This window comes from Garra rufa, chromosome 22 (assembly GCF_049309525.1).
Source record: "Garra rufa chromosome 22, GarRuf1.0, whole genome shotgun sequence".
Classification (NCBI taxonomy): domain Eukaryota; kingdom Metazoa; phylum Chordata; class Actinopteri; order Cypriniformes; family Cyprinidae; genus Garra; species Garra rufa.
The window spans coordinates 39413228-39428835 of NC_133382.1; the positions used below are offsets into that span (position 1 = coordinate 39413228).

The window sequence follows — 15608 nt, forward strand, 5'->3', positions numbered from 1 at the left end:
AATTTTTTCATTTTTTTTATCAACCTTTTTATGATTTTTTTTAAATATTTTTAGGTTTTTCTTTTTTTTTTTTTTGTAAATCACTGAATTTTTTCTTTGCTTTAATGCAATACACTAATAATACGTGGATCATATAGAGGACGTTTGAGAAAAAGAAAAACTCCAATTACACTCACACACCAAAAAGTAAAAGTATGCATCTTGTCCCATTATTTTATACGGTTGATTTTAGGATAAATATATAGACAGCGAACACAAACACTGATCAAATATTAAACCCCGAACACAGCATGAATGGCGTCTGTCACATGAATAAATGTAAGTGCACACATCAGCAGATGTTATGGAGGATCTCGAGTTACAAATGAACTTTAATGTCCGTCACCACAGATTTAAGAGCTCAGCGGGTGTCTGAAAGTGTGCAATGTTTGAGAGAAACCTTAAGTGATCAGCTTGATTTGGCAGAGATGCACAGGATCAATGCATTTGAAGCAAACAGGTGTTTTATTGTACAAAGGCAGCATTCCCGTGACCTTTATCCTGATCTATTTGGGTCCCAGCATGTCCTGCGGCCGCACCCACTGCTCAAACTGATCCTCCGTCAGGAAGCCCAGCTTGACGGCCGTGGCTTTCAGAGTCGAGCCCTCTTTGTGCGCCGTCTTTGCAATAGCGGCGGCTTTATCGTAACCTGAAAGAGCGACAAGAGAAGAGCAGATCAGAGACGAACGGCACACTTCGGCAGTAAATGGATTGATAATATTGCACTAGGGCTATTATGTATTAAAAAGTCATTCAAATGAATTAAACACTTTTAAATAGACTGCAGCAATTGATATTTTGTCTCATAAAACTAAATAGAAACGTGTTCACAAAAAAATAACGAAACTAAAACTAACAAAATTGTTGATGAAACTAATAAAAAGATTCACTCACGGGACACTGCACTTAATCACAAAAGTACATTATTTGCATGTGTTTTAAAGAACGTGCTAAAAGCCTGTCAAACAGCGCCTGATTACTGGATTAAGATATATTTGGCGTCTGATTCGCTAATACTGTCAAAAAACAGACAAGGATTACATATAAACACAGTTGGTTAAGTCTAAAGTGAAGTAAACATTAGATGTGTGCAGCTCTTAAAGCGACAGAACTAAATATGCGGCTGATTGTCTTTAAAGGACAGTTCACCAAAAAAATTACTCACTCATTTGTTGTCCTAAACCTCTATTAATTTTTTTCTTGTGCTAAACACAAAATAATACATTTTGAAGAATGTTGATAACAGTAGCCGTCTTTGATAGTGGGAAAAAATAAATAAAATACTATAGAAGTAACTATGGACCCAGCAACTGTTTGGTTACCCACATTCTTCAAAATAAGTTTTAAGTTGTTTTAACATGTTTAACATGTTTTATGCCTAAAAAATAAATAAATCGAGACTGAGTAAATGATGACTTGAACAAGAATTGTCATTTTTAGGTGATGGTAGGCTAATAAAAAACAAAGCACGAAGAAAAATCACTGCTCACTGCTCTTGACTGAATGCTTTAATACAGTTGCTTTAATAAGAGTCAATGTATACTTTATGTTTATAGTGGATATAGTGGATATAGTGTTTTATTTTATATTTCTTCATTTAATTTCTTGAATGCTACTGATAAATACACCTACTGTACCTGAAATTTAAAGCACTGTTTGTTTTAATTGTATATTATATGTAGGGGAGAGTGGGGACGGTTGCAACACTGCTTATTTCTTCAAGTAGGAATAAGATACAGAGATGATATTCATACTGCACATGCTTTATTGGCCCCTTATACTTCCTGGAAGAAATCAGCCACATGTGACCATTGCTTCTACAAAAAATAATTTTCTTGGTAAAAAAAAAAAAAAAAAAAAAAAGTAATTTTTTTAAAGATGAGATTTTTGGTCATAGTGTCTAAGTTGTTTGTGTGACGCATTGTAAAAACATAACATTTTAATCAGTGCGTTCTTAGCTTCTAATAGGCATAGCTAGCATGTGTCAAGCTAATATACCAATTTTTATCATGACTATCACTGTATGTCAAAATGCTGTCCCTTACCGCAATATTGATTTAAAAGCTTGCCATAAAACTACATAATTGTAATTTCATAATGATAATACTAATGAACCCCTTTAATAGTTAGTTATCTCTCTTTTTTTTTTTAAGTAAATAGGTAAAAAATCTACTTGTTACTTAATGTTTTTCATTTACTATTCTTTGTTTTTTTACAGCCAATTTACCTTATTAAAGACCCTGACTGTGCACAAATAAAATAAAGAAATTGCAAAATTATATTTAAGAATTTAATTACATTTTATTTGAATGTTTATTTGAATGTTGCAACTGTCGCCTGTTGTGGGGACGGTTGGAACATTTCACTTTGTCTATTTAAGTGTAAATTGCATGTATAGTATCATATGTACACATGTTTTAGCAACATGGGTGAGTAGCTGACAGATGCGGCTTTATTGTATTAAAATTTCGGCTTTCTAATACAAACAGTTTCTGAGAAACTAAAGGAAATGCAAAAAGTGCTGCAACCGTCCTCACTCTCCCCTATTTGTAACATGTAGTCTATCTTTGTTTTTATTTTTTAATAAAAAAATAAAAAAATCTAAGATTTTTTATCTTTGCTCAATTTGGCTCAATCTTTTTATTTTATATTTTATTACCTTGGGGTTTTGGTTTTAAAATAGGGAAATTAGTTTGGCTGTACTGCTCAGACAAATTGCAAAATAGTAAAACCAACATGACAAAGAATCGTGATAAAATCATGATATTTCTGAAAGAAATCGTTATATATTTTGGCCATATGGCATGAAAGCTAAAGCTGCTGTTATTTGTTCAAATCTTGTTTTAAATCAGGAATATAGTGTTTCTAGTGCCCTCTGCTGTCTGTTACCTATGTGAGGATTCAGCGCCGTGACCAGCATCAGAGACTCGTTCATCAGTTTGTTGATTCTCTCTGTATTGGCCTCGATTCCGACCACACAGTTATTGGTGAATGAAACCGAAGCGTCGCCCAAAAGCCGAGCAGAGTTCAGCACGTTCTTAATCTGGAACACAGAAATTAAACATTATAACTCTGGGAACAGTTCTTCTGAGTGTGTGGATGTCCCTGCAGATACACTACCAGTCAAAAGTTTTTGAACAGTATGACTTTTTATTTTTTTAGGGAAGTGTCTTCTGCTCACCAAACCTGCATTAAGTACAGCAATAGCCGTAATATTGTGAAATATTTTTACTATTTAAAATAACCGCTTTCTATTTAAATATATTTTAAAAACGTTATTTAGTTTTGTGATGAATCTGAATTTTCAGCATTAGTACTTCGGAAATCATTCTAATATGCCGATTTGCTGCTCAAGAAAGATTTTTGAATATTATTATTATTATCAATATTTAAAACAGTTTGAGTACATTTTATTAGGATTCTTTGATGCATAGAAAAGATCAGCATTTTCCATTTAAGCTTTTTGAACATCATACACAATATCATCCAAAAGCTTGGAGTCAGTGTAATTTTTGATTGACTGACTTATTGATTTTTAGTAAAGAAATTAGAAATTAATACTTGTATTTAGCTAGGATGCTTTAAATTGATCAAAAGTGATGATAAAGACATTTATAATGTTACTATTTCTGTTTTAGATAAATGGTGTTCTTCTGAACTTTCAGCATCATTACTTCAGAAATCATTCTAATATGCTGATTTGCTGCTCAAGAAACATTTCTAATTATTGTTATTATTATCAAGATTTAAAACAGTTTGAGTAATTTTTTTCAGGATTCTTTGATGCATAGAAAAATCCAAAGATTTATCTGAAATAACAAGCTTTTGTAACATTATACACTATACCATTCAAAAGCTTGGAGTCAGTATAATTACTGATTGACTGACTGATTGATTTTTTTGGCAAAGAAATTAAAAATGAATACTTTTATTTAGCTAGGATGCTTTAAATTGATCAAAAGTGATGATAGACATTTATAATGTTACTAACTATTTCTGTTTTAGATAAATGGTGTTCTTCTGAACTTTCTATTCACCAAAGATGCCAGAAAAAAAAAAATCTACTCAGCTGTTTTCAACATAACAATTAAAAAATAATAATAATTTGAGCAAATCAGCATATTAAAATTATTTCTAAAAAATCATGTGACGCTGAAGACTGGAGTAATGATGCTGAAAATTCAGCTTTGATCACAGAAATAAATTACATTTTAAAATATCCAAATAGGAAGCAGTTACTTTAAATAGTAAAAATATAATTCGTAATATTCAGGATAGTTTCATCATTCCTCCTTGTTTTGAATAGTGAGAATGAGGCCGCTAAGTCAGATGTTTTAATAGCATCTCAAAACTTCATAAAACCTCCAAGAGTTAAGAAAGTTTAATTTTTTGAATCAGTTCAAATGTTCCATGTCAAAATATTTTGCATACATTACAGTTTGGGGCAGGTAAGATTAATTTTTTTTTTAAATAGTTTTGTTCAGTAGGGACACATTAAATTAATCAAAAGTTAACAGTAAAAGACTTGGTCAGAAGTTTGGAATAAGTCAGATTTTTTTCAAATGTTTTTAAGTGTCTTCTGCTCACCAAGGCTGTATTTATTTGCTCAAAAATACTGTAAAAACAGTAATATTGTGAATTATTATTTACAATGTAATTTATTCCTGTGTGAATGTTCAGCATTATTACTCCACTTATAAAAGGCTTCACAGTCACTTTTGACCAATTTATTTTTGAGTCCTTGCTTGCTTTTTTTTTTCTCGTTTTCAACAATTGTGTATCATGATTTCCACAAAAATATTGGGCAGCGCAACTGGTTTCAACATTGATAATTTGATTTCTGAAGCATCAGGTGACACTGAAGACTGGAGTAATGATACTGAAAATCCAGGTTTGATCACAGGAATAAATTACATTTTAAAATATATTCACACAGAAAACAGCTATTTTAAATTATAATAATATTTGACAATTTTTACTGTATTTTTAATCAAATAAATGGTGAGTCTTGGTGAGTTTCTTTCAGAAACATCTTTTTAATAGTACTATATGTTTCACATTTCTGCTTTTAAACCCTTTTTTATTATGAAACGTAATTCAGTAAAAGTTAAAGTATCCAGTTTCAATGGCAAGCGAGTAAAATAAATACAAATAAAAATAAATCCCAAAATACAACAGATATGAAATGGTTAGTTACCCCCTTGAGGAAGTCAAAAAAAAGATGCATTTCAAAGCACTAGTAATATTAGTTAATTTAACAGAATATCAGCTTGTCAATATCTAGTTTATTTGTTTCTAAGTGTAGTAAATTCTGAATATCTTTCATAGATGTAATGCCTGAAGACTGCAGTAATGATGCTGAAAATTCAGTTTTGATCACAGAAATAAATTACAATTTAACAGATATTCACATAGAAACAGTTGTTTTAAGTTACAATAATATTTGACAATTTTTTACTGTATTTCTGATCAAATAAAGGCAGCCTTGGTGAGTTTCTTTCAGAAACATCTTACTAACCCCAAACTTTTTAATAGTACTATATGATTCACATTTCTGCTTTTAAACCCTTTTTTATTATGAAATGAAATTCAGTAAAAGTTAATGTATCCAGCTGCAATAGCATGTGAGTAAAATAACAAAAATACGACATATGAAATGGTTAATTACTTTGATCAGAATGTCATCAAAAAGATGCATTTTGAAGCACTACTAATAATTAATTTAACAGAATAGCAACTTGCCAATTTCTAGTTTATTTGTTTCTAAGTGCATTGAACTAAATTCTGAATATCTTTCATAAATGTAATGCCTGAAGACTGAAGTAATGATGCTGAAAATTCAGCATTGATCACAGAAATAAATTACATTTTAACAAATACTCACATAGAAAACAGCTATTTTAAATTATAATAATATTTGACAATTTTTATTGTATTTTTGATCAAAAAAATGCAGCCTTGGTGAGCAAAAGTCATGGGACAAAATCCTAATGATTGCAAACTTTTGATTTTGCTTCATAATTCAAAAAAAACTTTCAGGGAATCTTTGCATGAAAAATGATGCATGAACTGATTAAATGCATATCCTGAAAGCAACGCAAGTCGCTTTGCAGAAGAATGAAAGATGGAAAGGCGACTCACAATCATTGGCTTGAACACATTGAGCTCAAAGTGTCCATTACTTCCTCCTACAGTAACGGCCACATGGTTTCCCATCACCTGAGCTGCTACCATAGTCATGGCCTCACACTGCGTGGGGTTCACTTTACCTGAGACACAAACACACACACAAACAGATCAGTGTGAGATTTCAGCAGTAAACAAACACGCACACAAAGACACACTTCTGTGATTCTACAGTCACTCTAAAGCACTGAGCAGATCTTTAATGCTGTGTGTGTTGCATTTTTCAGAGGTCGAGGACATCAGAGCCCCAAAAATAGACTAGAAACACAAGCCCAGAACTAAAGGTCAGAGGTGAAGCTGCAGCACATCTCTCTGTGTGTATTATATGTGCATCACATATTCATCAATGTAAATTAGGGATGCACCGAAATGAAAATTATTGGCTGAAGCTGAACAGTTTTCATGTTTCCCCCCCATGTATTTTGCCCATTTTTTCACCATTGCATAAATTAAATAGCCAATATTTGCTTTTTACACAGTTGTCTTGTTTTTCAAAAAAAAAAAAAAAAATCAGTTACAAAACAACAATTTAAAATATTTACTTTACACTGAACATTTGTAACATTCTAGTTTTCATTATAGTCTACCAACAAAGCACAATTTAACTTAAAATGATTAAGTTAGTAAAATAATATTCTTTGGCCATTTTTACATTTACATTTACATTTACATTTATTCATTTAGCCGACGCTTTTATCCAAAGCGACTTACAATTGGGAATACAACAAGTGATTCATCCTAAGGAGGCAGATCAACATAGGAAGTGTTCAAAAATACCATATATCAGGCGTTGTTAGAAGAGTGCAGGCTAGAAGGAGAAGATCAAGAAAGAGAGGAAAAACAGGCTAGAAGGGAGGATTTTTTTTTTTTTTTTTTTTTTTTTTATTGAGTCAGATAGTGTCGAAAAAGATGGGTTTTCAGCAGTCGTTTGAAAGCTGTTAAGGAGTCTGCATTCCGGATAGGGGTGGGAAGATTATTCCACCAGGCAGGGACATTGAACGAGAATGTTCTGGACAGTGATTTAATACCTCTCTGTGGTGGTACAATGAGGCGTTAAGAGCCCTTCTTGAATCAGGCATGTGTTTTTAATGCACAAATAAATGCAGCCTTGCTGAGCAAAGGAGAATGTTAGAATAAATGTATTAATAGAGCTGTTGGAATGATTGTTAGCATTATTTTTGTCTTACTTTTTACAGAACAACAGTAAAATGCCAATACTAATATTTCTGAATGTTGACTTTTATTTAGTGGTAAACCCGCAAGAAGAGCTCAGTCCTAGTTTTTGCTGACAGCAGCAGATTTGTGAATGATTGTCATCTTTGGTCTTTGAACCCTGGCTAAAGAATTGGTGTCTGGTGTATTAGACAACAGAACGTTCTGGAGTTGATTGACTAATGGATGATTTCAGTCATCATACAGTAACCTTTCTCTCCTCATGAAGACATGCGATGCGCTTCTAAACAGTCTCTCGCTGTCGCTGCTTTCTCAGACAGTTTTATATGCTTCCACACTGACCACATGTTTGCTGCACGCCTCTATTTGATCGCTTCACCTCATTGTTCGGTATCATTTATTCAGCCTTTTTGCTTACAATTTCGGTTGCCAAACATTCGGTGCATCCCTAATGTAAATATAAATAATCTACATTCACTTCACAGGTATGAGCACCATCCAAAACAGCTTCCTGCAAATCTCAGGCTGTGATTGGCTGGCAAATGTGTCACTCACCTGGCATGATGCTGGAGCCGGGCTCATTCTCAGGCAGGATCAGCTCGCCGAGACCCGAGCGAGGACCGGATCCCAGGAAGCGGATGTCGTTGGCGATCTTCATCATGCTGACGGCTACGGTGTTCAGAGCGCCGCTCAGCTCCACCAGTGCATCGTGGGCCGCCAAGGCCTCGAACTTGTTAGCCGCCGTGATGAACGGAAGACCTGCAGAAGAGGAAGAAATGATTTCTGAAGGATCATGTGACACTGAAGACTGGAGCAATCAATTACAGTTTAACAGATATTCAGATAGAAAATGTGAAATTTTTAAATATATATTTTTTTCAAAATTTGAATGATATTTCACTATTTTTACAGTATTTTGATCAAATAAATGCAGCCTTGATGAGCAAAAGAGACTTTCAAAAAATATTAAAAAGCTTACCACGTAAATAAGAGTTGCATGTGTTACATTGTTGCAAACTGGGTGTGTGTGTAAGTGTATTTGTTTGTGTTGGCTGTCAAAATGGCTGAAAAACTAAATTAGAATTTTGTACTTATATATATTAAAATTCGAATTTAAAATGCATAATTTCATTTGTGTGAAATTAGGCCACAAGAGTGCGATTTGTCAATTTTTTTTTGTGGAAAAGTTAGTCGTTTAAATTAATCGATTAATTAGTCGATAGATTTATCGAAATATAAATATAGTCGTTAGTGGCAGCCCTATCAAAGATGTTCATGTCTTTCTTTCTTCAGTCCTAAAGAAATTATGTTTTTGGAGGAAAACTTTTCAGGATTTCTCTCCATATAGTGGACTTCTATGGTGCCCAAGAGTTTGAACTTCCAAAAGAACTATCCGTCATTAAAAAAAATTAAAAATGCAACAGTTTTTAACCTCAAATGCTCGTTTTGTGTAGCTCTGCGATGCGCATCCACAGAGTTCACACAGGAATAGACAAGAACAGCATTTAAGGTTAAAAAGTATATAATTTAGGGCTGTCAACATGGCTGAAAAACTAAATTTGAATTTTGTACTTAAATATGATTAAAATTCGAATTATATTCACATTTAAAATGCATAATTTCATTAGGGTGGAAAAAAGTTTTTGGCCACAAGAGGGCACATCTAGCAAAATATTACTAATGCACGCTTACTCAAAGCAATAAAATAACATAACTATCTGTGGAAAAAGTGCATAATGTTAGGGTTATGCATGCATGAGTTTAATACAAAGGACCAAAAGCCATTGACACAGTACTTTTTTCATTTAAAAACATGAGATGCAGTGGGATGAGTTTTTTCAATTATTTTACTTTGGCTTTCTAGACATGTGTCTCTCAAGTGCAACCGTGATAGATGTCCCTCTAGAAAATGCTCAAAATAATGCATTCTGTGTGACCGGCTTAGTTTCAGTTTTGATGTAAACAAGATGTTTTCTGCATTGATGTTCTCTTTTTTTCTGCAATATTGTTAATGAACAACGCAGCAGCAATTGGATAGGCTAATAAAAACATTATAACACAACTACAATTACATCTTCATCACTGATAAGGCTGCCTCAAAGCACACCTAAAATTTGAATACAATGATTTGCATTGGAATGTGGGTTTTTATTTTATATTCGATGAATATTCAAAATAAAAAAATTTGACAGCCCTAGTTTGTGTGAGTGTGTGTTACCTGTGAGCGCAGCCACTTTATCCGCCACTTTCTCAGCGAAGCCGATGCGTGTGTTGAGTCCGGTGCCGACCGCAGTGCCGCCCGCCGCCAGCTCATACACACGAGGCATGGCCGCTTTCACTCGCGCAATGCTGTACTTCACCTGCTGGACGTAACCTCCAAACTCCTGCACACACACGAGAGACAAACAAGCCCACAGTTAATCACCATGAACCAGAAAAAGGCAGCAGGTGGAGGCGACATGCATTATTATGTCACCCCCTTGTCATCCAAGATGTTCATGTCTGTCTTAAAGAAATTATGTTTTTTGAGGAAAACATTTCAGGAATGTTCTCTGTATAGTGGACTTCTATGGTGTTTGTGAGTTTGAACTTCCAAAATGCAGCTTCATAGGACTCTAAATGATCCCAGCCGAGGAAAAAGGGTCTTATCTAGTGAAACGATCTGTTATTTTCTAAATTTAAAAATTATAAACTTTCAAACCACAAATGCTCATCTTGTCTAGCTCTGCATGAACTTTTTTTAGTTCAAGACAGTTAGGGTATGTCGAAAAACTCCCATCTTATTTTCTCCTCCAACTTCAAAATCATCCTTTTTTTGTAAAGGTTGTTTGATCATCTTTGCATGTTCACTTTATAAACACTGGGTTGGAACTTCTGCAGTAATGTAGGATGATTCTGAAGTTGAAGGAGAAAATTAGATGGAAGTTTTTAGACATACCCTAACTGTCTCTGCACCGCAGAGCTAGACAAGACGAGCATTTGAGGTTAAAAAGTATATAAATTTTTTTTTTTTTTGTAAAATAACCGGTCATTTCCCTAGATAAGACCCTTCTTCCTCGGCTGGGATCGTTTACAGCCCTTTAAAGCTGCATTTAAACTGCATTTTGGAAGTTCAAACTCAGGGCACCATAGAAGTCCACTATATGGAGAACAATCCTGAAATGTTTTCCTCACAAAACTATTTCTTTACGACTGAAGAATGAAAGACATGAACATCTTGGATGACAAAGGGGTGAGTACATTATCTGTGAATTCTGGAAGTGAACTAATAAATGAATTCTGACTCAACGCTCGGTTTATCGTGTAGCTGTAGCTGTACCTGTCCGAGAGAGAGCGGTACAGCGTCCTGCGTGTGCGTGCGGCCGATCTTAATGATGTCTTTGAACTGTTCGGCTTTGGCAGCGAGAGCGTCGTGGAGCGTCTGAAGACCCGGAAGAAGAACCTCATGGACCTCCGTAGCAGCAGCAATGTGCATAGCGGTGGGGAACGTGTCATTAGAGCTCTGAAACACACACAACAGAACAACTAAGTCTACTCAGTTCAAAGGGAAATTGGAAAAGTTGCTGCTTAAGTTTTTATAATAGCAATTTGCATATACTCCAGAATGTTATGAAGAGTGATCAGATGAATTGCATAGTCCTTCTTAGCCATGAAAATTAACTTAATCCCGAAAAAAAAAAACTTTCCACTGCATTTCATTTCTGAGATCATTTCAGTAATCGTCTTGTTAACTCAGGTGAGAATGTTGACGAGCACAAGGCTGGAGATCATTATGTCAGGCTGATTGGGTTAGAATGGCAGATTTGACATGTTAAAAGGAGGGTGATGCTTGAAATCATTGTTCTTCCATTGTTAACCATGGTGACCTGCAAAGAAACGTGTGCAGCCATCATTGCGTTGCATAAAAATGGCTTCACAGGCAAGGATATTGTGGCTACTAAGATTGCACCTAATCAACAATTTATAGGATCATCAAGAACTTCAAGGAAAGAGGTTCAATTCTTGTTAAGAAGGCTTCAGGGCGTCCAAGAAAGTCCAGCAAGCGTCTCCTAAAGAGGATTGAGCTGCGGGATCGGAGTGCCACCAGTGCAGAGCTTGCTCAGGAATGGCAGCAGGCAGGTGTGAGCGCATCTGAACACACAGTGAGGACAAGACTTTTGGAAGATGGCCTGGTGTCAAGAAGGGCAGCAAAGAAGCCACTTCTCTCCAAAAAAAACATCAGGGACAGATTGATCTTCTGCAAAAAGTATGGCGAATGGACTGCTGAGGACTGGGGCAAAGTCATATTCTCCGATGAAGCCTCTTTCCGATTGTTTGGGGCATCTGGAGAAGAAAAGGCGAGCGCTACCATCAGTCCTGTGTCATGCCAACAGTAAAGCATCCTGAGACCATTCATGTGTGGGGTTGCTTCTCATCCAAGAGAGTGGGCTCACTCACAATTTTGCCCAAAAACACAGCCATGAATAAAGAATGGTACCAAAACACCCTCCAACAGCAACTTCTTCCAACAATCCAACAACAGTTTGGTGAAGAACAATGCATTTTCCAACACGATGGAGCACCGTGCCATAAGGCAAAAGTGATAACTAAGTGGCTCGGGGACCAAAACGTTGACATTTTGGGTCCATGGCCTGGAAACTCCCCAGATCTTAAAACTTGTGGTCAATCCTCAAGAGGCGGGTGGACAAACAAAAACCCACTAATTCTGACAAACTCCAAGAAGTGATTATGAAAGAATGGGTTGCTATCAGTCAGGATTTGGCCCAGAAGTTGATTGAGAGCATGCCCAGTCCAATTGCAGAGGTCCTGAAAAAAAAGGGCCAACACTGCAAATACTGACTCTTTGCAGAAATGTCATGTAATTGTCCATAAAAGCCTTTGAAACGTATGAAGTGCTTGTAATTATATTTCAGTACATCACAGAAACAACTGAAACAAAGATCTAAAAGCAGTTTAGCAGCAAAATTTGTGAAAACTTATATTTGTGTCATTCTCAAAACTTTTGGCCACGACTGTAGATATTAGCAGGTTGATTTAGCATCAAAATTAAATTAAAAAATACATATATGCATGTTTGTTGCATGCAGTTCAATGCATTTTCACAGAACACTTATTGCATTTCCCAGTGTGTCATGAGGATAAAATTGATATATGTGACCCTTGACAACAAAACCAGCCATAAGGGTTTTTTTTCAATTGAGATTTATACATAAGCATTAATAATAAATAAGCTTTCCTTTGATGTATGGTTTGTTAGGATAGGACAACATTTATCCTGGATACAACTATTTGAAAATCTGCAATCTGAGGGTGCAAAAAATCTAAATATTGAGAAAATCGCCTTTAAAGTTGTGCAAATGAAGTTCTTAGAAATGCATATTACTAATCAAAGTTAAGTTTTGATATATTTACAGTAGGAAATTTACAAAGCATCTTCATGGAATATGATTTTAATATCCTAATAATTTTTGCTATTTCTGCTACTTGAGACTGGTTTTGTGCTCCAGGATCACAAATTTAGGATGGAGCAGCATGACTAATTTACATTATTTACACATGACAATGAAGAAGAAACATGAATTAATGTGAAAACACAAAGCTGGATGAGAACTATTTTGGTATTAATTGTTTTTGTTATATAATATTTTTTTTTATATTAATGGGTGTAATGAAGCAACATTCATTTGTAAAGTATTAATTCACTTAACTATACAAAACAGTCATTATCACATTTTTAAAAACATTATTTCAATTTCTGTCAAAACTATTTGTAACTATTTGTAAGATTATAAAATAAATAATTAAACGCATAAATAAAAATACACAATAATAATAATGTTTTAAATTAAAAACAGATGTTTAAACATCTAAAAAAATAATACCATGAAAAAATAAAGAGGATATATTATTATTTCAATGTCCATTAAAAATAACTACTTGTGAGATAATAAAATAAAAAAATTAAAAAAAAAAAATTAAAGTAATTTAATTATTTAATTAATAAAAAATAAATCACACAAAAATAAATGAAAGATAGCAAACTAAATAAATAAAAATATCACAAAATAAATGATTTGTGAGAGTGTAATGTAACCTGGCTCTTGTTGACATGATCGTTGGGGTGAACGGGGTCTTTGCTGCCCAGTTTTCCTCCGAGAATCTCGATGGCTCTGTTACTGATCACCTCATTGACGTTCATGTTAGTCTGCGTTCCGGATCCTGTTTGCCAAACCACCAGCGGGAAATGATCATCCAGCTTCCCAGCAGCCACCTGGGAACAAAAACACACACCAGACACAGCTGGAGTCAAAGACAGAACACAGCTCAATACGATCTCAGTGAAATCAAGTGAAAATATCTGCACTGATGTTACTTTTGATTTTGTTTGTTTGTAACAATGTTATTTTAGTAACAGAGTTACCTTCATTACTACTTCCATTTTAGTTAAAAAAGTGTTAAAATTTTAGTCATTTTGTTGTTTGTGTTTGTGGTTTTTATCTCCCTCTCCCTCTCTATATATATATATATAAATAATTTATTTTTATTATTTATTTATTTCATTTTTAGTACTGATTTAGTTTTTTTTTATATAAGCTAAATATGTAATAAAAATGAAAAAAAAAAAAAAAAAAAAAATATATATATATATATATATATATATATATATATATATATATATTTTTTTTTTTTTTTTTTTTTTTTTTTCCTTTTTATTTCAGATTTAGTTTTTGGTTATTTTAGTATATTGTAAAACAAAACAAAAACGACTTTAACTTTTTTTTTTAAATAATAAAATTTTTCAGACTTAGTTTTAGCATTGATTTTTGCATTACTGTGATGCTGTATTTTATTGTTTGTTTGTTTTATTAAAATCAGCAGTACAAAATGATTACCATGATTTATTATGATTTCACTGTTAAACAGCTATTAATACTTAAAAATAAATATGTTATGACCATTATAACAGCTCACCTTCAGGAATGTTTATAACAGTTGTTAATGTTCACACAGTGTAAGTGTCTGTATTAATGCTATAAGAGATGAAAACACCTCATCAGCGGCTTTTACAATGGCGTCTGCGATCTTTGGGTCCAAACCATAATCTTTATTCACTTCTGCAGCAGCTTTCTTCAGGATACCAAAGGCTTTGATCACCTGAATCTACAGGAAAAAGAAATATTCACACTATTATGCACTGATCAGTGATCACACTGACACAGACCATAAACAGACAGTAATATATGTCATTCTCACTGGCATTCTCTCTGTAACTCCTCCGATCTTAAAGTTCATGGTTGATCTGACAGTCTGAGCTCCATAATATTTATCAGAAGGAACTTTGAGCTCTCCGAAAGTGTCCTTCTCGATCCTGAAAGATTCTGAACTGGCCTGAAACAACAAAACACAAGTCAACAACAGCATTAACTCATATATGCGACAATGACCAATGATCAATTTTACTTTTATGAATCGATAGGATATTAAGTAAAGATCATGTTCCGTGAAGATATTTTGTAAATTTCCTACTGTAAATATATTAAAACTTAATTTTTGATTGGCAATACGCATTGCAAAGAACTTGATTTGAACAACTCTGAAGGTGATTTTCTCAATATTTTGATTTTTTTGCACCCTCAGATTGCAGATTATCAAATAGTTATATCTCAGCCACATATTGTCCTATCCTAACAAACCATACATCAATTGAAAGCTTATTTATTCAACTTTGAGATGATGTATTTATCTTATTTTAAAAAAAAATGACCTTTATGACTGTTTTTGTGGTCCAGGGTCACATATTATTATGACTCTCACCATTAAAACTGATCAGAAACTAATGCTAATGCGTCTCAGTCACTGTCAACCCTTCAGAAAAACAACTAAGCTGTATTTAAGCGCAAATACACATTTACAAAGTTATAAAATACATATCTGAATAGTAATAATCTAGACGCGTGTGTTTTCTGAGGGCTTCAGAAGAGCGTTAAACATGAAGGTCATTCGCGGCCCCTCAGTTCGCCTCACAACTCACTAAACACCACAAAACATCGCGATTTTACCATTCTGATCGGGCTGTGGAGGAATCCTGGAGCAGGGCAGATGTTCCGGACGGTGGTGGATCTCTGCGCGGCCCGCAGATTTGACACACTCGCGCTGAAGCGCTGCAAGTTCCGTGCGGAGCGATACATGGCGACTGGGGGCGGAACTAG

General features: G+C 34.3%; 1 protein-coding gene across 1 annotated transcript; it reads right to left on the bottom strand.

The window, feature by feature from the left end:
* Positions 1-187: 187 nt before the first annotated feature.
* On the bottom strand, positions 188-15608 carry fh (fumarate hydratase). Its single transcript, XM_073828213.1, has 10 exons — positions 15459-15608; positions 14653-14787; positions 14449-14559; positions 13493-13669; positions 10718-10900; positions 9617-9782; positions 7954-8157; positions 6181-6308; positions 2929-3082; positions 188-688 (listed from the first exon to the last, which is right to left on the bottom strand). Exons 1-10 carry the CDS (start codon positions 15585-15587, stop codon positions 546-548), a joined length of 1530 nt encoding a protein of 509 aa, XP_073684314.1. The 5' UTR covers positions 15588-15608; the 3' UTR covers positions 188-545.